This window comes from Rhyacophila brunnea, unplaced genomic scaffold (genome assembly GCF_057557595.1).
Source record: "Rhyacophila brunnea isolate RB1 unplaced genomic scaffold, BYU_Rbru_1.0 scaffold_15, whole genome shotgun sequence".
NCBI classification, from domain to species: domain Eukaryota; kingdom Metazoa; phylum Arthropoda; class Insecta; order Trichoptera; family Rhyacophilidae; genus Rhyacophila; species Rhyacophila brunnea.
Window position 1 is genome coordinate 18,982,209 of NW_028232806.1, and position 26,077 is coordinate 19,008,285.

Sequence of the window (26,077 nt, forward strand, 5' to 3'; positions counted from 1 at the left end):
TTCACTGTCCGTCAAGTACCTTATTTTAGCATAGGTATTGATACCATTAGTTTTAATAAAACCTTTTCCCTGATCTTGTTTAACCATGTTAGCTTACAAGTAATATTGTTGTAAAAAATATTGTAACATAAGAGTTAAGTAATTATTTACATTTCTTTTAATTTTCCAGTACCATAATGGAATGCCTAGTGAATCCTCTCCAAGAAAAACTCGAAGACTGGAAGAAAACCTTAATCAACATTGACAAAGATCATTCAAGAGGTGAATAAATTATACAAGTTCTAAATCTTGATGTAGTCCTGGGCCAGCCAATAATTATAGTTATTGATCTGAAGTACTTGTGTACATGAAGCTGTTGTTTTATTAAGTTTTCCGTAATTAATTAATAGTCAAAACTGTTTTTAATGGATATTTATTGATTGACTTTTGTGACGCAACTAAATTACAATGTGATCTAAGTACGTCTTTACTGAGGAGTGCTGCATTATCGACTGCGAGGGTAGGGAACAGTTTTTGTCTATAGATGTTACTATATATGTTACTCCGAATGTGCGAAATTGAATATTACATGAAATGGGCAAAATTTTGCCTAAATCATGAAAAATGCAAGCCCGTTGCCTTATTCATGAATTCGACAAAATATCTGAAGAGTGCGTGAATTCGGCAGTAATTTTTCTGCCTAGTTCATGTATTGGACAAATTAGATAGTAGCGCTACGGTGGTATTTTTTGCAACTAAACTAAATGTATCAAATGCTCATGCATTGGTCAAAATGTACATATATTATCTATGATCAAAATGATGATCGCGCTCCGGTGGTGTTTTTTGCAACTAATCAAACTAAACAAATGTATCAAATGTCATTGATTATAATATAAAAATATACCAATCAATAACTGCAATGACGTTCATATCCATTTACTATGCGCAAAAAAAAACTAGAACTATAATATGATAACGGAAGAATTTTATTGAAAAGTATTTTCGCGATTTCATTCGTGCTTGGGTATCAAACGTGCAATGGTCGATTTAATGTTTGTGATAGTTTGTTGACACTTGATAGTTAACCTCAAAATGGACATTCAGTTGAATAATTTAATTCAGAATTATAAAACCTAACCTAACCCAACCTAATGATAATAATATTATATTATGTCCAATTAAAACTAATAAAACCATCGTATTAAATTTACTTTTTCTTCTGTCATGTTGATAGTTCAAGAATTCCATACCGTGGCGAATTCATGTACTCAGCAGAAAATTTACCTAATTCATGAATAAGGCAACAGGCTTGACTATTACATGAATTAGCCAAAATTTTGCCCATTTCATGTAATAGTTAATTTCGCACATTCGGTGTAACATATACATCATAATTTTTCTTTACAAACCATTAAATGATTAAATACAATGTGATTTCTAGTTCTCAGTCAAATGTACATACAACACTGGCAAATTTATGCCATAGGTATCTTTCTTACAGAAAAGTCTCTATGAAAACCACACTTTATAGGTATTCAATCTCATTAATAAAAAAATACTTTTATTTAACATGTCTGAATGTGTAATAATATTATATTTTTTTTTTTTTATATATAATTAGTGAATAATGTCCAAAAAATAATAGAACATAAATTAAAAATTAGGAAAAAATGGGACCACCAGAACCCTGACATTTTTCAAAGTTCCAGATCGGGGTTCTAAAGATTTAGAATTATGGGTTCCTGTCCCGGTTCCATTTTTCAAATAACAAACAGTATCTCTGGGTTCTGGGGTCAATTAAGGCTTCATTTCACAGCTCTGATTAGTACAGAATATGTTCTCAACTGCTTTCTAACACCAGCACACCATCGTGATATTGGTAATATCTATCATTACGACACATCTGTATAAGCATCTTCAAAATAAAAACTAGATTAAAACTTTACTGAGTGGTAGATATCAATCGAAACTCTTTTTCCTTTAGAATTAGATTGGCGAGTTTTTTTTAAGCATTCCATGGATATAGTTGTTAAAAAGTATAGTATTTCCAACCAAGAAGTATAGTTTTTATGTCGCTCAAAGTAGGCAGACCAAGGTAAACCACCTATGAGGGATGGTGCGAGGAGAAGAAGAATAAAAACTGTGATTTATTTTTTAGAATATAAACGCGCCCGATCAGAATTAAAGAAACGATCAACAGACACATTACGACTGCAGAAAAAGGCGAGGAAAGGAAAGGGGGGCGATTTGCAAAGACGTGTGGAGACATGTATGCAGGTATGTTCTACAATATATAAAAAAATTTAAAGTCTGTATAGTTGGTAAAGTAGTCAAATATGCCTCCAGAGAATGGATTTTTATATACAGGGAATTGGGATCTTGCTCTACATCAAACACACATTGAAAAACATGTAATTTTTTCCAAATGTGGGATTCTATTTGGTACCCATGGCTACAGAAACGGGTGCTCTACCAACAACTCCACCGAAGGGCTAAATTGAAAGTTTAAATGGATGAACCAAAATATAAATGTATGAGAGTGAAACTGAAAAATGGCTAATCATTAAATTTATTGAACGTCATTTTGCAAGTAGATTCATATGTAGCAAACATCATACTTTTGCACTCTACGAATTATTTGCTATAACTGAGATAAAAAAAAAACTCCATTTGTGATATAAGCATTGGCGGCTCGTCCATATGCACTGCGGTACTGCAGCACCCCCAAGCAAATTGAGACAAATGTAATATTATAATATAAGTACATAAATTTATGTATATTATATGAAAATATCAATATTATTAAGCTTGTAATCAGCTCGCCCGAGCATCGATACATCCAATGTCCAATAATATTAGCATACACCGCGGTAGGTACTTGATTTTGCACAGTACCGATTTCAGAATATTCTCGAGTCGGCAAAGAAGGGCGCGGGCAGCGGTGCTTGCAAATGGAAGCCTAATCCGTACTGCGGATCAGACAGTCCGATTTCAGTATTATTCTCCGTATCTGCATCGCGTGCTCACGCGCGTTTATAAAAAATAAGCGTAAATATAGCTATAATGATTTATTAATAAGGCTACAAAATTATATAAATAGATTATCTACAACGTTTAAGGTATGTCCAGGATCATGCTTTGAAAATAGAAAAAGCTCCATTTTGACCCACGCTGAGCATCCAAATAAACATTTATTTCTATTTTTAATCAACTGCATCACCCCCAAATATCTTATCCACGAGCTGCCACTGGATATAAGTATAAATCAAGTTATATACAATCAATGATATGATGAAAGTGAACATGATAATACGGTTACTGAGCTATAAGTTCATTTGTAGCATGCTTCACATTTGTACTGGGCCATTTATTTGCATTGGTTTTACTGAGCTTTCAAAACTGTCATGCCATAAAATATTTTTTATTCTTTGGTTAACACAGTGGTCGGCAAACTAATTAGTCAACAGAGCCAAATATCAACAATTCAACGATTATGGTTTTTTTGAGAGCCAAATTTCTTAAACTGAAATTATATACCTATGTATGTACATTGTTTATTAACTTAATAAACTTTAGTCAATGATAAACTATTGGTACACTGAATAAAACTTGGGGGCTCAAGAGGAGGAGATTGAAATATAATCTAGTATCAAAAGGACATCGGCGTCGTTAGGACGTTAATTTAAATCAATATTTTCGCAAAAATCACTAATCATCGGAGATTTTATTTAAAAAAAAAAAAATATTATTGGCATTGTCGGCCATCTTACACATTATTATTTGATAAACAACTGCACGTGTCCGCCGATCAGAAAACAGGGCTGTCAAAATATTATATGCATTAATATTTTTAAAATGTTAATTTCGTCATAGTATTATTATTACCTAATTCAAATTGAGGGTAGGTTGATACTCAAATACTATTATAGTATGTTTATGATTTCGAGAAAATAATACGATGATTTCGGAAAAGTGCTAGAAAAACTAGCAATTCAGAGAGTGCACTGGCATCTTACAAAAAACAACAAATTGAGCACTAAACAGTTTGGCTTTACCCCTCAAACATCAACAGAACACGCACTAAACAAAGCCGTACACATAATCTCAACGCATCTCGAATTGAAAGAATCACTCATAGCAATTTCCCTAGACATTCAAGGTGCATTTGATAACGCATGGTGGCCACACATAAAAAACGCCCTTGCAATCAAGTCAACACCGCCTAACTTGTACAAACTGTTTTGCAGTTATCTACAAGATAGGGAAGTAAAACTAAAGTATGCAGACGAAGAAATAAAACAAGACCAAACCCAAGGTTGCATCCAAGGATCAACTTGTGGCCCAACACTATGGAATATCGCCTTAGACAGTCTATTAACAATACTCTTACCCCACAATACACACATACAAGCCTTTGCTGACGATGTGTTAATATTGATAGCAGCAAAAGACACCGACGAACTGGAATTAAAAACCAATAGCGTGCTTCAAAAAGTAAACTCATGGGGTGAAGACGTAAAACTAACCTTCTCAGATATTAAGACAAATATAATGTTTATCAACAAAAGGAAAATACGAACACCAGAAATCCAGTGGAAAGGAAAACCGAAAGAGTTGGTCGATTCCTTTAAAATTCTTGGCATAATACTAGACAGGCACATCAATTGGGCGAAACACGTCGACTACATATGTAAGAAAGCAGCTCAAATGGGAAAATTCTTTTTAAAAACAGCAAGAGCCACTTGGGGGGCGTCTCCTGAAGTTTTAAAAATTATATATCATGGAGCTGTGGAGCCAACCTTAACTTACGCGGCATCGGTCTGGAATAAAGCAACTCACAGAAAGTCGATCCAAAAAAAGACTGAATTCCGCGCAAAGACCTTTCGCAATATCAATTTGCAAGGGATATCGCACAATATCGCTAACGTCAGCACAAGTCCTGGCAGGAATAGCGCCAATAGACATAAAAATACAAGAACTTACAGGAATATACCAAGTTAAAACAAGCCACATACTTCCCCGACACTTACCTACAGACAGAACATACAAAAACAAAATACACTACACACAACTTCCACATCCTGGTAACAGACATCTAGAAAATATAGAACACATAGGAACAGTTGACGAAGACACTAAAACAAAATACCACATCACAGGATTGGAGATCTACACAGATGGCAGTCTAATCGATAACAAAGTAGGGGCAGCTTTTGTAGCCTACGAAAATGGAACATTAATAACCCCCCGAAAATTTAAGCTCGAAAGCTACTGCACTGTTTTCCAAGCAGAAATATTTGCTATCAAAGAATCTCTCGAGTGGACACTCAAAAGATTAAAGTTCCACAGACACGACTATGTAAACATATTCTCAGATAGCCAATCCAGTCTGGTAGCTCTCCAAAACCCATCATCGACACACCCACTTGTAAGAGACATTTTAACACTGTCAACACAGCTTCGAATGATAGGAACAAACCCCAGATTCTTCTGGATAAGAAGTCACACAGGGATAGCCGAAAACGAGGAAGCTGATAAATACGCCAAACAAGCCACAACAGACAAAAGACCTTTAACCTATACACACTTCCCTCTGAGTTACGCAAAACAAAAACTAAACGAAGATACCATAGAGCTATGGAACCACAGATACACAACATCCGCCACAGGATCAATAACGCAGAAATTTATTCCAAACATAAACTGTGCCATCACTCTTGCCAGGAACTTAAAAATATCACACGAACTCACACAGATACTAACAGGCCACGGATCGGTGCGAGCTTATCTAAAAAGATTTAAATTGAGGGATGACGACTGTTGTCCATGTGACGGCAACACATCTCAAACTGTGTGGCATGTCATCAACGACTGCCCTATACTAGAAAGGGAGCGATGGACTCTCAGGACTCGATGTAGACAACATAATCACGAAATTGACCTCCAAAAGCCTCACGAAGCACTAAGCAATAGAACAACACAAGAACACTACACAAAATATTTAATCCTGGCCATAAAGAAAATTAAAGATATAAATGGAGGCACCTAATTAGCCCCACATCAATGCAACTAACCCACCCAACCACCTTGTACGAAAAAGCAAGGGTATGGTTATTATTAAAAAAAAAAAAAAAAATCCATATCAATTATTTGAAAACAATACATTTGCATGTAGGGACATGTATAATATAGTGAAAAGGTCAGATACCTGTTTAATTTGCAAGATAACATCAAAATTTGTATATACTTACCTAAATGAAGAATATTCGACATTCATGAGTGAGCACGGCTCAAAGCTATGAAAATGTGTTTTTTTTCAATTTGAAAATATTTTAATTGTGTATTATTTTATTACAGATTCATAATACGTTATATAACTAATACAACATACTGTTTTTTTCTATGAATAAAAAAGACTGGAAGGAACATATTGTGTCACGGCAATCAAGAAAGACCGGAAAATGGGTCTAGGACGATTTGGCACCGCGAACTGGCCTCCGCCGATTGGCCTCCGGTAATTGGCCGCCGGTACAATCGGACGCCGGCCCAATTGGACGCCAACCCAATTCGACGCAGACCCAACTGGCCTCCGGGAGATTGGACGCCGCACAGTTGAATTAAATGCGCAAAGGAATAGACGTACGTTACGATTTGTTGGAGTAAATAAGCAAGTCAGTTTAATATGCTTCTATCTTCTCAGTAGTCGTACCTTATACATTTCGTGCTTGACACATTTTTAATATAGATTGAGAAAAGTTATTATGCCTTATGATGTTTATTAAAAGAAAATAATTCTTCCCTCGCTAAAACTTAAAGATGTGCATAATCAATTAATTTATTGTCTATACATGGGTACTTATTTATATTTACAACAAATATTAAAAATAATGTTAGATGTTAGAATGAAAATTACATTATATTTCAGCGTTTTATCGACTTAATATTATAATAAAGCTTAAACATGTATATTATTATGCATAAATGCGTATTTTAAGATAGTATGAAATTACAAACAAAATATTAAGTAAGTTATCTGCTAAGTATAAATGTTTTAGTAGTTTGATTGATAAACTACTTAGGTACTGGGTGCCGGACGAAATCTCGAAGGCCGAAATCCCAAAAGCCTAAATCCCGAAAGCCGAAATCCCGAATATCGAAATCCCGAATGGCCGGAATCCCGAAGGCCGAAATCCCGAAAAATAAAAAAAATACAAACATAAATAATTGCGCAATTTTTGCAAGAGACACAAAAACCCATTTTTTGTGGAAATATAAAAAAAATGTAAAATACAAACATCCATAATTGCGCAATCGTGAATTGCGCAATTTTTGTAAGATGCACAAAATCCATTCGTTTTACAAAATGGTCTCTCCTGAAAAAAATTGCGCAATCAGAAAAACCCATTTTCCGAAAAAATGGGATTTGTCTCTCTTACAAAAATTGCGCTCACGATTGCGCAATTATTGATGTTTGTATTTTACATTTTTTATATTTCCACAAAAAATGGGTTTTTGTCTCTCTTGCAAAAATTGCGCAATTATTGATGTTTGTATTTTTTCATTTTTCGGGATTTCGGCCATTCGGGATTTCAGCATTCGGGATTTCATCCGGCATCCATTACCTAAGTAGTTTATCAATCAAACTACTGAAACATTTATACTTAGCAGATAACTTACTTCATATTTTGTTTGTAATTTCATACTATCTTAAAATACGCATTTATGCATAATAATATACATATTTAAGCTTTATTATAATATTAAGTCGATAAAACGCTGAAATATAATGTAATTTTCATTCTAACATCTAACATTATTTTAAATATTTTTTGTAAATATAAATAAGTACCCATGTATAGACAATAAATTAATTGATTATGCACATCTTTAAGTTTTAGCGAGGGAAGAATTATTTTCTTTTAATAAACATCATCAGGCATAATAATTTTTCTCAATCTATATTAAAAATGTGTCAAGCGCGAAATGTATAAGGTACACCTACTGAGAAGATAGAAGCATATTAAACTGACTTGCTTATTTACTCCAACAAATCGTAACGTACGTCTATTCCTTTGCGCATTTAATTCAACTGTGCGGCGTCCAATCTCCCGGAGGCCAGTTGGGTCGGCGTCGAATTGGGTCGGCGTCCAATTGGGCCGGCGTCCGATTGTACCGGCGGCCAATTACCGGAGGCCAATCGGCGGAGGCCAGTTCGCGGTGCCAAATCGTCCCATTCCCCCGGAAAATATGGCCAACAATGCATGATACACAAACATAAAATACACAAAATTACCTATTTAAGTTTACCGCACACGTGCAGACCATACGATATTTGTTTTCGCAAAGTCATCGCTTTCCAAAATGGCGAATTTGGTTGCCAGTTTTTATGGCGATGAATCAGTATGTTCCTTCCTGTCTTTTTTTATTCGTAGATTTGTTTACTATGTACACCAAGAAATTTCCATTTATAAAATCCAAAATGAGTTTTGGAATATAATGCAACTAAAACTAGAAAAATTCTATCATGGGTGTTTACTTCTTGAATTAGTTGACCCAGAAACAACAGGTCCATTCCACTACGTGAACCACAGTGGATATTATGCAGGGTCCACATTGGCAACATGTCGCCGGCAACCTCGTTAAATTTTACGATAAGTATGATAATTATCGTAAAATTTCTTAAGCCATTATGATAATTATCGTAAAATTTATCGAGGTTGTCGCGCGACATGTTGCCAGTGTGGACCCGGCATTAGATGCACAAAACTTGAATAAAATATATTATAAATAAAATTTAAAAAGTACAATATAATTAATTGCGTCGACAGCCCTGGCGTCGCCCGCCAGTCGGATGGACTAATAAAAAAATAATGTATCTAGTGTATGTTAATAATTATGTTAATAATGTTAATAATTATTTTTAGGCACTCATGATATAAATTATTTCGCCCATTGCCTTTACATGCAATAATGGTTCTACCTACCACTTGTTTCACTAGTATAAAAGTGAAGTTGCGCAGTCAATAAAAATTCACTTTATTTTTATAATAGGCAGACACTAAATTCTACGTTTTAAAAAATATGCATTAGAATTAAACAATACCTATTATTTTTAATACGTAGGTCCTAAACATTACAAATAAACACTATTCATTATTAATGTTTTTTGGATAGCACATGAAATAAAAATGTAGGTAGATATGCATTTCAACATCCTTCGTATGTTTAATTCTCGGACAATTTCAGGCTAAAAAGTTATTAATATATTATTAAGTTTATATTGTGGCAACCACATAATTGAAAATGTCACCATCATATTGGTTGCAATACTTTCTCCCAAACAGTTGATTAACAAATTGAATTTAGTAACATTTACATACCTACCTATATTAGAAGATATTATTTTTTGGTCACCCCATTCTGTGGACTGTGTTTATGATTTAAATTTAATTTAGAGACCATTTACATTTGACACAAGCATTGTCGGCGACCTTTGTATATTGCTAGTAGACCAACAATTCTGGACCACATATAAAAAAATAATATTTTCAATTCTCAAGGGCAATTCTGTAGAGCTTACCCAATTTAATTGTATCTAAGGTATCCATAAAATTAAATCATGACAATGACTGATAAACACTAAATGTGAATTATGGCCTTGCATCTCCTTGGAAAGTTTGGATACGTCAGGTTTGTAGTTGATGTTTTTAATTTTAAGTCTTATTGATGATTCCAGGTTCTCGTCAATAAGACGACTTCTCAATTTACTCTTGATTTCCTCTCTTAGAAATCCCTTTACTAACCACAAAACATGTAATATTAACTTTGTTGGAAGATTGTATTCAGTAATTAAATACAGAACTTGATTTTTCTCCTCTAAACTCTTCTAAAGTTCTTCAACTGTTATCTTCATTGCATCACCGCTAGGGTATTTAGTGCTAAATGACGTGTATTTAGTTGTAAAGTGTCCCCTCCAAATTTGACTTCTTGTTATGCGCCAATTTCATGTTATTCGACAAATAATACAGGTCGGTAGGCCCTTTATTTTCGTCATCCGATTTTCTTTGGTTCTTCTTTGTAGCATGTCAAATATCGCAGAGGGCATTTGTGGCAGAGCCGCACTCAAGGGGCCAAAGAGCCGCATGTGGCTCACGAGCCGCGGTTTACCGATCACCGGGTTAACCAATGCAAATTCTTTGAGATACATCCAATACTGATAATTTATATTGAAATGATTATCAAACAATTTGTTTCAGGATGTAAACGAAAGACGGCAAATTCTTGAAGATGCTGAGAAGAAGGCAGTAAGAGCTGCACTGGTGGAGGAGCGAAGTCGATTCTGCTTATTTGTAGCACTACTGAAACCAGTTGTGGTAATTAAATATCATATTTTTTTTTATTTTATTACTGGATATATCAAGGGATCAAAGATCATCATTCCATAACTCACTTAGTTAGATCTCTGCATGCACCGATTAAATATATTATAGTGGCTGCATACAGAGATGGACATTGAGAGTGAATTATAGAAATGAGGTCAGCAGTGGTGACACTAAATGCATAAATACATTATTTTCGATATTCTATAGATAGATGAATATTTTTAATCTACTATGGTTATGCAGGACTTGAATTTTAAATCTAATCATCACTATCTGCAATGAAAACAAATAAGTATGACTGACAAAGTTTAGTGTGCATTATTAAGCCGGCTTACACATCAAAACTCGTCTCGTCTGCAACGTGTCGATTACATCGATGTGTCGTCATCGTTATTCACAAAACACATGTTGCCAAATGGAGTTCTGCACATTGGTAGAATGCGACTTTTTACTTGGAAATAAATTTGCTGCTAGCAACAAATCACATGCGTCTCGGGCTTTGAGTCGAAGCCGCCGAAACGCATACGCACACCTACGAATTGATCATTCCTATATCGGCTCGCCGGTCGTCTCGTCGCCTCATTCCAATATATCCACGTTTCGAGAGGTTACGCGCGACTGTCGGTATTTGCCTATGTGCGCGGTCTTCATATGCAACATCGGAGTGCCGTTTTTAGAATGTTTGATTTAATGCTGTGCGTCAGTTGAGGAGAGCTTAGATGTGAGAGCCGGCTTATGTCGGATCTCCATAGCCTATTTCAACCCTTCGCTACTGGAGCAAATATATTATACATCCAATTTGTTTTGAAAATGAGTTATTGTACACAAAATCATGTTTATGCTGTAAAAATACTATATATCAAAATTTAAAAATTTGAGAAGATATTATTTCATTCATAATAAATATCCATTTTATCTCGACTGCTTTTCTTAAAACATACATTTATACACTAATCTATCGTTAAAAGCTATTGATTAACCTTTGTGACTAATACCAATGCCAATGATAGAGATGTTTAGGGAATGATACCAATTTTTCCCCGCTAAATGACGTTCTATTGCAGTGCAGTGGGTAAGATTTCCATGGTCCAAACGTTTCGAACTCCAGTGGGTCTATTCTATGCTTATCGACCGCTAAAGTGATAAAGTGAAAAATATTATCAAACTTAGGGTAGGTTTGTATCAAAATATTAGCACTTATTGTAACAATTACACGAAGCCGGTTTTTATTGTTGCAATAAGTGCTATATTTTAACAGCACCTATCTTGCTGCTGTTAAAATATCGCACTTATTGCAACAATAAAAACCGGCTTCGTGTAATTGTTACAATAAGTGCTAATATTTTGATACAAACCTACCCTAAGTTTGATACTATTTATCAATTTAGTGTTCGATAAGTATAGAATAGACCCACAGGTGGCAGTAAATATAATTAGATGTTTTAATTTTAAATCAATGTCTTTAATACTCCTCAGGATTCGGAAGTAGCAATGTTGGCCGAGATGAGTCATTTACAAGAAGGCGCCGGGCAACTCTTGAGACATACTAATGAACCTCATTCCTTACCTGCAGCTAGCGAACAGGTAAAATATCAATTAAGACTATTCATAAAGCTGTTCTCTAATATGGTCAACCAATAAGACTGCTAATTTAACTATTCATATTACGAGTAGCTTAATGCAGATATATAAGAATGTGCCGCCCGCGATAGCCGAGTGGTAGCGTATCCGCTTGATGCTGACTCATATGCACATTCCTCTTTTATAGACATGGCTGCACTATACAAGGCCAAAATTATACAACAGTTGGTGGGCGATCTTTTATTTTTTTTTACTTTATCCAGGGTGGCCACACGGTATTTTTTATCATTCTCCTTTATGGCTCGAATGTTAACAGGCTCACTCATTTTAAAATAATCACGTAACGCACTCGGCTGGTCGCAATCGGTGATACAAGAAGATGCTATGAGGTACATTGAGGACCTTAAAATCTATTTTACTAAAATTAATCATGTGTACAAGACAAAACCTTAAAAATAATTTATAATATTGAATGTGTTTTATATGAACAAGTCAAAAATATGAACCAAATCTATTTGAAAGATTTTTTTAAAAAAAAAATTTTTTTTTTAATCATCCCCCCCTGTAAAAAGGTAAATCGGTGTTTGAATGTATTAAGATTTTGAAATATTGTGCTCGTTTATTTGATTATTGTTTTGTCTCAATCTTCAGGTGATATCAGACCTCCAGGCGGCAACGTGCGGTTCCCGCTGGAGTCCTCCCCCGTCGCCGCCTTCCCCCCGTCACCCACGAGGCGGTCCCTCCTCCTCTCTGTGCTCCTCCGTATCCTCTCTGAACAGCTCCTCCTCGGGGTCAGGCTCCGTACGTCACCAGACGGCCGACCACTCGCACTCCAACAGCGCGGCTAGGCCCTCCTCCTTAGACCACGCTGGGAGGTCTGCCTCGCAGGTAATTCTTAAGTCAATTGATATATCTGTAATATAAGCTTGCCAAGTGGTATACATAGGTTAGTATAGCCGTGTGCTGTAATCGAAAGTTGTTCGGATGACTTTTGATTTCATTGATATGCAATTATTCATTATGGCTTTGTGAACTCATTGACTTACTGATGGGCACTGCATTAAATACAAAATCTCAATATTAAACTTCCCACGTTATCAATATAGGTTAACAAATTTACAATTAGAACTTTATTGCAATGTAGATAGAGTTCATCTTTCAATACTGCATACAAAATGTATTTAGCAAAATTTTTGTATGCGAGGGGTGAACTATGTTAAAGTGGGGCCACACCGGCAACAAGTCGCGCGACAACTCGTTAAATTTTATGATAATTATCATAATTGCTTAAGAAATTTTACGATAATTATCATGGTTATCGTAAAATTTAACGAGTTGTCGCGCAACTTGTTTTCGGTGTGGCCCCACTTTTAAGTCCAAATTTGGTGATAATGAGTTACTACCATGTTAAATTTATTTGTCACCTTTATAATATGATAAATAGCAGTAACTCATAATGTCTTAATAACAAAGAAAAAAATTAAATGTTTTCGGAGGTAAACTTAGAAAAATCTATTGTAGGCATTCTAAAAAAACTATAAACTAAAAATTAGGTACACAATCTATATTAGAAAATGGTTGCGCTTTTGGATTTGGATGTTGGTGAGGGACCGCGGAAGCAGGGGTGTGTCCAGGCACTAAACTTTGATGTTAAGCTGGTCTGGACTGTTGGCTCTTGGGGCGCTCTTCTGAATCCCGGGTCCTGCCCTCACACACTTGTTGCTGATTATTATGTATAGCACTCTCACTTTCGCATCATGAATCAACCGGAACTTTCTTTATATGAATGTTGACACTTAGTGGGTAATGAATTTATAATTGGTTGAATTATGGTAATTGACACAGCGTTCGAACCATAACACGTGACTGAATAATTGCAATGGTGACCCTTTATGCGTTTACGCTTAATTCGCAAGACCTGAAAAGCACCTGATGTCTAATGCGCACATAATCACTAATTTGTCTATCCTGTGAAGTTGTCTATATGGACTTATCGTAGTTAACCTCTCGCATATAGATTTAAGCAAACACATGCAGATACGTTGTCAGAATAGAACAACAACATTAACACGGCTTTGCAGTATGTATCCACATTGCAATGTAGATTGTTAGAAAGAATGAAATTTGTAAGAGTAGACCCAGATATCTATGAACTGGATCCATTTATTACCATTGAGATGCCCTGCCCATTAGTAAGTATATGCGCGAAGTACATAATATTCCATTTCTATAATTGAATAGCGCTCTGATGTAATCAATGAATTTTCCAAAGCCATGCGAACGACTTGTCACCAAACCGCACAAGCTTCCTGCTTGTACCTTTATGTAAATAAGTAAATTATCATTTATATATCTCCTACTGCATACTAGCTAATTGCAAAACTTATATCTAGTAAAAATCATAAATTCAACTCAGTGTCAGCTTAGGCCAGACATTGTTTTAAATCTTATTTAATTATGTTGAATAACAATAATTCCTCAGATATTTTCTAAAGTTCAAGGAGCAATAGTGATACACATTAATAAAATATATAAAAAGAAAACTGTATCATCTAAAGTTAGTCCCATGGACGAATGTTACATTTTTTCGTATTCTAATGTCATGTTATTAAATTTATAACATAAAAAAGAAGATATGTAGGTATTCATTTAATATGTAATTAAATAGTTAGAAATTTATTTAGAAGTGATAAATTGATGTTGTAATTTTTCGTGAGCATGTTTTTTTATAAAGCCAAGCTATTATAGTTTATTTATTTAGTTTTGATATCTTCCATAGACAATAATATATTATTCTCATAATGTATAATAAATACACATTTTTGTATATTTTACATTAGCACTGTTTGCTAAATGAATTTAATTCACGTAAATTGTTCCCAATGCTTTGTGCACAGTATTTTAATAAAATCAACATATTACTTATTTTTTAATTCTTTTGTAAAATAATTATGCTTTTCAATTAGCTTAACGTGTCAGTTTAAATCACACATCCGCGATGGATGTGTCGGAATATCCAATTCTAAAGCCATGTGTTCAAATTTATATACCCAATGGTTAATAACCATTTTTCGCATAAATATAATATATTATGAAATTCTGGGAGACGACCAAGATTTAAGTAAGTCAAATACATATTTATTACTAATCTCAATTTAAACAAAATCCATTCCCGTAGTCTACTACCTACTGTAAAATAGAGTCTATACTGTATTTATCTGGATATAATGGCACTTAAAAAATGTCAATGCAAGTAGATATACCTAGCATAATATATTGGTTGTCAATTTATTATCTTGAAATTAGTGTTACAAAAATGTATTGAGCATCAATGTCAACAAAATGACTGTATGAGGCTGTTTTCATAGCGGCAATCTGTATTCTATGTCAGGGATGGCGAACTTTTTTGCGTACACATGTCAAAATTTCCCAAATATTAATTTTTGACTGTCTGAGTGCCGAGCAGTTTTTCGAGTAGTTCGAGCAGGAAAAAAATACTTTAAGAATTCTATTAAAAAAGTTCAAAAATTATAAGCAATTGGGTTCTTGAGTATTATTACTATAATACCTTCTTAGTTTGGTTACGCACAAATTGACAGATGAGGCATCCTCTCGCTACAGTGGTCTCAAGCATTGTAAAATGATGTAAATCAATCAAAATCAGAGGTTTGCGACACGGCTTACTTTGCCGCCTGATGAGGTCAGTGCTATAATATTATTATGTGTGATGCATAAAACCTAAGGACCCATCTTGCAATTCAAGTATAGTGATTATTCTTCAAGAGTATCAGCTGCCTGTTATTTTTTAGACAATGCGATCTGTCATTTAAGCATGAATTTCATTGTTTCCGTTTGCGCATCGTTTGGTAAAGAAAATATGCATTTTTAATATTATATAATATACATTTAGGTATTTGCAAAACTTTTTGTAAAAGAAAATATCTTTTAATATATACCTACATCTATTTTTTTCTCTTCCAACACAAAACATTTGCGTGCCATAGGTTCGCCATCCCTCTTCTATGTTATCTTTTCAGGGAATGGCTAATAATGATTTACTCTACAAACATTCTGAATAATCATTCGAGTCAGACCAATTCTGAAAATCATGATTTCAGATGTCGAATATTAATATTCCATTGTTAGTAATTATGATAATTTATTATAACAGATAAAAAAAATAGGATACAAAGGGCGCATTATTAGGCTACTTAATAGGAAAGTTTTTTTTATTAGATATCTGTTGTATTTTTTTTTTTTTTGTTATGTAGTTTGTTTGTTGTGTGTTTATTGTATTAGCCCCCTCGGTTGGGCAGCGTGTCGAGTCGCGACTCCGGTTTCACTTCTCAGGACACTCTGCATCTTCCGCCACTCATAGAGTTCCGCAAAAAGGTTATTTTTTTGTTATCTTTTTTTTAATATTCTTTACTTTTGTACATACAGTGAGACTGAAGACGCCACCACATATTATGATGACTTTGACATGGTAACCACAGTGATAAATAAATAATGGCTACTGATTTCATACCAATTCTATTTGCATCAGCCATTTCGCTCTGCTTCTTTCCGCTTGACATATAAATATTTTCTGCACCAAATTATAGAAACATTATTGTAAAATATATATAATATATTGATGCTTTGAGGTTTCACTGTATTTACAATTTATTATTTATTTATTTTTAATTTGATGAATATATTTTTTTTTTGTAAAAAATGATGTAAGTAATTACAGGGAATTATTATTATAATATTATGCATGATAATATTTTATTTATTATAAAATGTCTTGATAAACATTTTCCATTCTCTTCATCAACTGTATGTATTTTACTAGAACAGCAGAACTACCATGATAGATGAGCTATTTATTGTGACACTCTTTACAGCGTCGTAACACCATACTATAATCCGTAGGGATCTGATAATACTTCGGCAGCTAGCTCATGCACGACGCCGGTTGGAGGCCAAGACCCGAGCCTGGGATTGTTGGGAGGAGATGGAAGCGTATCGCCCCAGCGTGACGCTTGCGGTTCGGCCACTTGGCCGGATCTCAAGGACACCGCTCAGTTCGAGAGGGCTGCATCAGCCATCATGGGTGATAGACCTCATACTATCTCTTCAGGTAATATACCTACCAATTGTATTCAGTTCAATATCCATTGTGACTTTTTAATTTAATAATAAATATTTGCAAGCACAAGAATGTCAGAAGCCCTTTGTGAGTCAAATTTAATAATGATTATTATCTTGATTTAATATAAAAGTGGTAGCCATCTGTCGATGGAGTTTGAAACATCCTCTTTCTGTATGTATTGGGAAATATCTGTAAAACGGTTTTCGAGTCAGTAGCTGAATGATGGATTATGAAAGGCATTAATCTCACTCCGTTCAAAATACTATCTAGGATCTTATCTACGATTTTTTATAATAGTTATGTGAATGTTTTACAAATTATATATCATTTTAACTCGAAAGTAAACGCATTTGACAGTTGAGTTAGAAATGGACCACATAATGCATTATGTTTAGATTTACAACTTTTGTATTTTCCTAAATATTTCTACAATCTTTTTTATATTGTTGAATTTAAAATTCCCTCTATTTAATTTTCTAAACAATTTATTTTTCAATTTACAAACTGTTTTTAAGTTTGAGCAGTGCAGAGCAGCAAGTGCAGCAATCAATTATTTCACATGTCTGCTCCCTTCAAGCTAGTGTGCACGCACACAAACTGGAGCTGGGACATGAGCCGCAATACCAAACAGACAAATTGTTTGAAAGAAACTGTATGTTTGCAAGAGAGAATATTATATCAACGTAACAGTCTCTTGTTTGCATGGTCGTTTTTGACCATGATTGTCTGCTTGTGTGCGGTCTTGCTTAGAGGTAGCATTGATCAGCAGAGATCGACCATATTTAACAATTTGTTTTGCTGTGTTATATTGAAGGATTTGAAATTATTGATGTGATAATTGAGGATACAGAAAATCAATAAATGGAATAAGTGCATTCATGCACTCAATGTTATCGGCTGACATAAATTCTTGAAATGAAATGATGTGTTGTGTAGCGTATGAGCGAGGCGGGCACACCCGTCCAGCGCTGAGCGTCCACACCTTCAGCGGACACGGCTGCTCCGAAATGACTCTGACGGGCAGCGCTTCTCAACCTGTGTCACCTTGCTGCGCGCCTCCCACAGGTCTGAGGACCTCTGCAAGCGGGCACGCAGCCAACTCACAGAGCGTTATTTACGCCAGACCACCATTGCCAACTGTGAGATATTTATTACCTTATTTAAAAAAAATTTAATGAATCACCTTTCCACTATATGGTGTAGAGGTTGATGATAAAGAATGTAGTTTTTATGTGAGCATTTACACTAGAAATTTTACAAATAATAATAGCTCAGGTACTTTCAGAAGATACTGTAACAGAAAGTATTTTAAAATGGCTATTGCTCTACTCGCAAATACACATCTTCCGTGAGAATGACTGAATGACTTCTAAAATATTTTCGATATGTATATTTAAATCTAACTCCTCGTTTCCCAGTGTGACATATTGCCTTATTATTACTGCTGGTACCATATTATTATTATATAAGTTGATTTGAATACAGGACAAGTTGAATATCACAGCCCTTTTGGTATCTTCAGGCACTAAGCGCACAAATGGAATAGTACAAAACTCAAATCAATTAGAATTTAAATATTGTATTATTTTATATTCTATACCAGTTGAGAATGTCCCTTTGAAGTGGACGAAAGCGGTCCTGATTATTATTAAACTAAGTGGAATTAGTACTACACAATATTGTGATTTATTTTAATTAATCTGAACTACTACAAGTACGACACCACATCTAGGGTCCACCCCATCTATTCTATATACAAGGCTGCTATCGGCGGCTATTGATGGTAGTTTATCATATTTATGTATTGAGGCAGTTAATTGTTATAATAAGTTAACCGTCTGAACTGTCAAATAGTGCTATGTTTTAATAGGACCTCTCTCGGCTGTTTTAACTTTTAGAGCGAGATAGACAGTTTGGACAGCTAACTTATTGTAACAATCATAATACTTCAATTAACACATAAATATGATAAACTACCCTCGATAGCAGCAACCTTGTGTATAGAATAGATATGCAGAGATGTTTAAGAATCCAAGTGGATGATACACCTAATAATAAGTACACGTCATATTATTTTGTACGAATTATGTTGTTAAGTAATGTAGATTGTTTTTATGATATGTGTAAAGCAGTCGAGTTTTCAGTTGATAAAATGTAATTATCTTTTCTTTTTCAGCGTTGCTCGTCACTAGAGCGGCCTATCGTTCCTGCCAAAGGTCCTCCGGGAAATATGCTGATGCTCCCCGAACACAAGATGGCCAAACCGTCCTCCCTGCCGCCGCACCTTACGAAAGGTTTCATTCTATCTTATTAATCCAAGAATTTTTGGTAATTCATTCGCATGAAAGTGATTTCAATAGACATTGTTTGATTGCTAATAATTCTCTAACTTTATATGGATGATGAATCAATAAACTGACTAATCCTGATTTTAATAAAATCAAGCTGATGTCACATACGAAAATCAACTTGTGTGATTTGATTTTTTTCTGCAACCTCTATCAATTAATAACTTAAAATATCTCTGCTACAACTACGACTCTCACACGTGACTGATTTCATTAATTTACACATTTTTTAGATACTCCCCAAGCAACTTACGTAAACATGTTTGAGCTGGCAAGCATGGCAGCGAGCAGAGCTCAAGGATTGCAAGCCAATCAGACCCCTGGCGAACACGGCCAAGTCACCACGCACGAGAAGGTAGGATATTTTAATCTTTTACTTTATCATACTTGCATAGGTTTAAGGACAAATATAAAGTTCTCAATGTTATGTTAAACTAACTATTTAACAGACAATATACATAGTTGATTGTTAAAACAATATAACGCTTTTGGCAATTGAAAGTACTGTCATTTTTATAAATCTGTTTTTCTGTAAACTTTTAAATTTGTAAATTTATGAAAATTGCACAACATCCATTGAATAATTACAAATAAATATGAATTTATAATAAAATAATGTTTGCATTATCAGTGGTTTGATTTAATAAATGTACACACCACAGATCTTGATCTCTGCACTATTTGTATTTATCATTAGAATGGCAACACGCTCTTTGTTTTCATTATTCACAACTCTCATCTTCCAATGGTCTTTTTTGATTATTGTTTATGTAGATAATCGGTACTCGACACAATTTTGATTAGTCCAAAATGAGTAACGACAGTCAATACTATATTTATTTGATTTATTTTTGATAAAGCGTATTTATTTTGACAACAGCTGTCACATATATTTCAATTTCACTACCACCAATCGTTATATGAAATTTGGCTACATAGAACTAACCTCAATTATTTACATAAGTATGAATAAGCATAGAGCCCTTAGTGTAATAATAGTTGGACTGAGAAAAGTCAATTAAACATTACATATTAATTTGCATTCATTGGGACAACTATCATAATTATGATACATATTTAACTAAGTTTATTTATGTATCTTTGTGAAATATAAAAGTCAAAATATGTTTGTTTGATTTCCTTTTCACTTTTTGTTGTAAATAAAGTTTACAGTAGGTATTTAATAAACTATTTCTTTTATTCAACAAATAATTCTGAAGATTTGAGAGTGTAACATTCTTTATATTGAACATACATAATTTTAAAACACCTCAGATATATACTTACTACTAGAAAAAAACTTGTTTTGAAAAAAAAAACTGGGTGTCGGTTTTAGAGATTAGGGTACTTAATTGATACTAATACTTTGATTTAAAACACAAAAACCGATAGCCAAACTTAACACAATTTGATGAGTATTTCATGTAAGAACTACTAGTTAATTTTGTCATAATAAATGATAGGGCATTCTTAATTGGTAAAGGTGGGCTAGCTTAATTGGTAAAGCACAACGACATATTTAATTATACAGCAGTGAATACATAAGTAGATAAATTGGGAATTGGTGATTATTATTGTGTGTAGTAGGAAAAAGGATGAAATACCTAGTTTATAATAATCCGTATTCATCGCTAGTTTACCATTTGAATAATTTGATGAATTCATCAGATAGTTCTTTTTTGCTGACCATGTCCTGAAAGATTTGCTTGGCAACTGTCATTATTTCTTTAGGAATCCGTGCTGAATCCGGTTGTCTTTGACGTATGCCCATTATGAATTCGACATTCTGTGTAACAAATACAAAATAATTTAATGAGTTAATTAAACTGGCGTTTATGTAGTAGAACTCCATAATAATGGTTTGAAACAAAAATATTTTTGGTAATTCTACTATATCTGAGTTATTTATATTGACAGCTGTTTCGGAATACGAACCTATCTTCAGAACGGTTGACTATAACTGGTACACAACCGTCTGAGATTGGAAGAAGGTAGTCCAAACCTCTGACATTATTTCTAGTCGACCATTCTGAAAATGGGTTCTTAGACCGAAACAGGTGTCAACATAATGGTACCTAAAAGCAACAGTACCTAAGATACATAATGTGAACAAGTCGATTTTGAGATAAGTATGCCAATCGATTGCTGAAACTTATACCTACATAATGAATGACAGTGGTATAACTGACATAACCCACTGTTAACAATGGTATACAGAAAATCATCGTAATCATCAATCGTAACCCTCACTTTTCACCAAAGTGACATTTTGACGGCAATGGACTTATTGCATACTCTTACACGAACTGGCGAAGTATCATAAATCCCAAATAATTATTTAATATCAAAATAATTCAAAACTATTTTTTAAGCCATTTGTAACTTGACAAAAAATATTCCAGCCAAATGCTGTAACCCCCTAAACCTAAACGTAAGCCACTGGTGTGTCAATAAAAGAAAATTCTCAATTTGTAATAAAATAATACAAGTACTTATATAAAATAATAAGTACATCCAATGCCCACAGTTTTTTTCACTTCCTGAACAATTTGATATTTGAAGGTTACGACAATTGCCTTGGACAGTGACGATACAATTATCATCTACTATAAACTACAGCACAAACCAAATAAACAATATTGTATAGTTAACTATCTCATTTGTGTGACACAAACATGAAAATTCAATTATGTACCTCCAAACTAGTATTTTTTACTTATCCCACTGTTACTTTCAGGTAGCGTTGAGGGCGGACGTGCTCAGCGTGGGTCAAAATGGAGCTTTTATTCTATTTTCAAAGCATGATCCTGGACATTCCTTAAACGTTGTAGATAATCTATTTATATAATTTTGAAGCCTTATTATCCTTTATATTTATTTTAAACATTTGATGACTGCATAAAGTATTTTTATTACATAAAATAGTGTTCTTTTAACCTGTTGCTCTAATGTTTTAGAATATAGTCATATTTCAGTACATAAATGTGCAGTGGTGTTAAGATTTTTTACATTTATTAATTTTTAAACGCATTTATAAACCCATCAGTATAATTTATGTCGACATTATTATAGTGAAATATTTACGATAAAAAATTATATCGATAATCTCTGTGATCCCAAATTTGACAAGAATTAGGCATTTTATTATTAAAAAAATGGGCAAGATTAACACATTTGAAGATAATTCTAAAGAGACTAATTAAAAGCTATGTCTTTGACCATTCAAGTGTGATAAACATCCTACGAATAATGATTGCTTTATAATAATTATTGAGCTAAGAATAGGGTGGTGTTTTTTTGAAATACGCCATTTCTTTTGGCATTCCCCAGTGGGTAAGATACAACATACGGCCGTAGCCATAAATTGACAAACTAAAACTGAAGTAGGGAGTAAGAACATGTTAACGCGCGTGTTTTAACATGTACCTAACCGAAAAAAAAATCTTTTTTTTTTTAAACGGTACATGTTCAAACACGCGCGTTAACATCATTTCACTCCCTACTTCAATTATAGTTTGTCAATTTATGGCTACGGCCGTATGTTGTAGCTTAACCACTGGGGAATGCCAAAAGAAATGGTCACTTGAATGGTCAAAGACATAGCTTATAATTAGTCTCTTTAGAATTATCTTCAAATGTGTTAATCTTGCCCATTTTTTGGATAATAAAATGCCTAATTCTTGTCAAATTTGGGATCACAGAGATTATCAATATAATTTTTTATCATAAATATTTCACTATAATAATGTCGACATAAATTATACTGATGGTTTTATAAATGCGTTTAAAAATTAATAAATGTAAAAAATCTTAACACCACTGCACATTTATGTATTGAAATATGACTATATTCTAAAACATTAGAGCGAGAGGTTTAAAAGAATACTATTTTATGTAATAAAAATACTTTATGCAGTCATCAAATGTTTAAAATAAATATAAAGGATAATAAGGCTTCAAAATTACATAAATAGATTATTTACAACGTTTAAGGAATATCCAGTATCATGCTTTGAAAATAGAATAAAAGCTCCATTTTGACCCACACTGAGCACGTCCGCCCTTAACACCCCAGATGTAATAGAATTAACAAAATAAACTTTATTTCAAACCAATATAATGACTGTATGAAAATAATCAATTATATATAGTTAATTTTAATATGAAGAGGTAATTACTTATAATTATAAGTAACACTGAAAGTTGTTTCACATATTAAAGGGTGTGTTTTTTAGAGGTGTAGAACTTTAAAATGAAATAGAAATTAGAAACTAGAAATTTTAACTATATATTTTTAAACGTATTTTATTCATGTGATGAAGGATTTGAAAGTACATAATGTCACAAAAAGTTGTGATCATTTTCGATTACTTAGGTGGTTTTGAATTTTGAAATAAATATTTAGATCCCGTCACAGTCATTGCATACTAATTAATAAATGCCACGTTTATCTTAATTATTATGAATATCTTGAAAGAATTCCTTCTCCATCCTTCTTTGATTCGGGTTTGTAGAGGCCGTTCGCAAGAATGATGGCTCCTGCAACTGGCCCTAAATGTCTTGGAAGGAAAGTGAAAGAAATAATGATTTATAACTTGGAGACTACCCAAAATGATAATGACTGATATCATACTCACATCAGAAAACATTTCATACCGATCGGTTAGGCTCTCGGAAGAAAGCTGGGTATCTGCATCAAATATTCCATCTTCCTTCAGCTTTCTCCGCAACTTCTGAACTGTACTTTCAAATGACTGTGAATATCTGTAATAGGATTTTGTTTAAATGTCTGTTTGTCTGTCTGTTTATTAATACATTGATGACATCAAAAGCGTTGAAGAAAACTTTCTCTAGTAGATGCTGTCTAAATATATAAGCTAAATATATTATAGTAAAACTGCTTGTCCTTGGTAAAAAATTTTATTTTTTATTTTTAGACAGGTATTTCATGAAACCCTACAAATTGACTTCCGTATTTAAAAAGACAATAATTATAAATTTAAATGTTGCAATAAATGCATGAGCTTAAAAAAATAAATTGAAATTAAACATATAAATTTGTAGCAGTTTTGGTAAACTACAAAATTAAATCTGGCCGTTGGTTCATCTTTTTCTCCATCGCCAATTTTAAATGGTAAGATATGACAATACAATGATGAGTGAAAATGAGAAAGAAACGGGCTATCCTGAAATATTAGGCAAATTCACAGATTCAGCAGGACATATAATATGCAGATATTGCCGAGATATATCACAAACATGTCAACCACGTATGTCATTCCTATTGATAAATGAAAAAAATTATGCTGCCTATAAATAGGCAAGTTGTCATGTTTTAATATACTTAAAACATTTAAAAAATGCACATCAATTTGATTTTAATACTAAAATTGTATAAGGCTCCCTCTTATTAAAATCAAACTCATTGGATGACATCTATTTCTATACCAGTAATAAGACCTAACCGTCACAGCTGTGGCGAAGGGTGGAGGTAGGCTGTTAAGATCCGCCATAAATAGTGCACATTAAACTTTGTTAGTCATACATATTTGATTTTATTGAACAAAGACTACAATTTACAGATGGTGTTGGTGAGTTTTTAAAAATCAATCAAACCCTGCCTAAACCAAATCATAATAGTTTTGGTATACTTTGGGCGATACGACAAAATTGTGCACACTTATCTGTTTTCGTTGGATTAAGAACACATATTACACATATTTTTCGTTAATTTTTTTAAATTCATTGAACCCTGGCTAACCAAACAATAAATATAAAATATTATTCTCTCTATAAAATGTCCAAAGTTATGTATGATTTAATTGCATCATTTTAGATATTTTATAGATTGATGAGTATTTTTTGACTATTATCTATTATGGCTTGGTTTCGCAGGGTTTAATTGAATTTTAAAAACTAACCTACTAAAAACACCATGTGTAAATTGTAGTCTTATTTCAATGAAAACAAATATGGATGACTGACAAAGTTTAGTGTGCACTATTATGGCGGATCCAGCCTACTTCCACCTTTCGCCACTGCGTCACAGTAAACCAAAGGCGATAAAAAAACAAATCTAATCAAAGGGTTTATTTATTATTTTCAGTCTCTTATCTAATAATAAAATACGCAGAATCGACACGACATTATCACAAAATCACACAATAGGCTACGCATTTTGATATAATATTATATTCTAGTTAATATTATAGTTTTTCCTAGTATTCAACTATATTACATTTTTTGATTAATGAAAAATGAAATATAATTATTTTATCACTTACACCACATTGAGCAGTAACAAAACTGTACAAATTTTTAATATCATATTATGAATTTCAGAATATCAGTCTTTCAACGTAGAATACTCGAAGGAAACTGCCGAGGATTGATAATATTAGTATATTTTTAATGCCTGTTTATTTATAAACCGTGCATTTTTCTTAAGATTTATTTGTTGATAAAATTTCGCTATCGCCACACTTCATTATAATATATTTAAATGCAATATAATATCATGTGATTTTATTCCCATATCATCGGCAATTAGTTCATTATAATATTTTGTTATCAACAAAATGGTATTTTATGTCAGATTTTATTATAAAATATTAATATTTGCAGGAACGGTGTAAACTAAAGACTTT

At 33.4% G+C, this 26,077-nt stretch overlaps 1 protein-coding gene across 3 annotated transcripts in view; it reads left to right on the forward strand.

The window, feature by feature from the left end:
* Window positions 1–26,077, forward strand: part of mim (missing-in-metastasis) — a 352,784-nt gene that overhangs the window by 309,295 nt on the left and 17,412 nt on the right. For all 3 annotated transcript variants that reach the window (XM_085943176.1, XM_085943177.1, XM_085943178.1), the window contains exons 5-14: window positions 170–261; window positions 2,141–2,259; window positions 10,239–10,355; window positions 11,841–11,948; window positions 12,597–12,833; window positions 16,245–16,337; window positions 16,863–17,070; window positions 18,019–18,221; window positions 19,259–19,376; window positions 19,664–19,785. In XM_085943176.1, coding sequence (XP_085799302.1) covers window positions 170–261; window positions 2,141–2,259; window positions 10,239–10,355; window positions 11,841–11,948; window positions 12,597–12,833; window positions 16,245–16,337; window positions 16,863–17,070; window positions 18,019–18,221; window positions 19,259–19,376; window positions 19,664–19,785 — 1,417 coding nt within the window. The remainder of the gene's footprint in view (window positions 1–169; window positions 262–2,140; window positions 2,260–10,238; window positions 10,356–11,840; window positions 11,949–12,596; window positions 12,834–16,244; window positions 16,338–16,862; window positions 17,071–18,018; window positions 18,222–19,258; window positions 19,377–19,663; window positions 19,786–26,077) is intronic.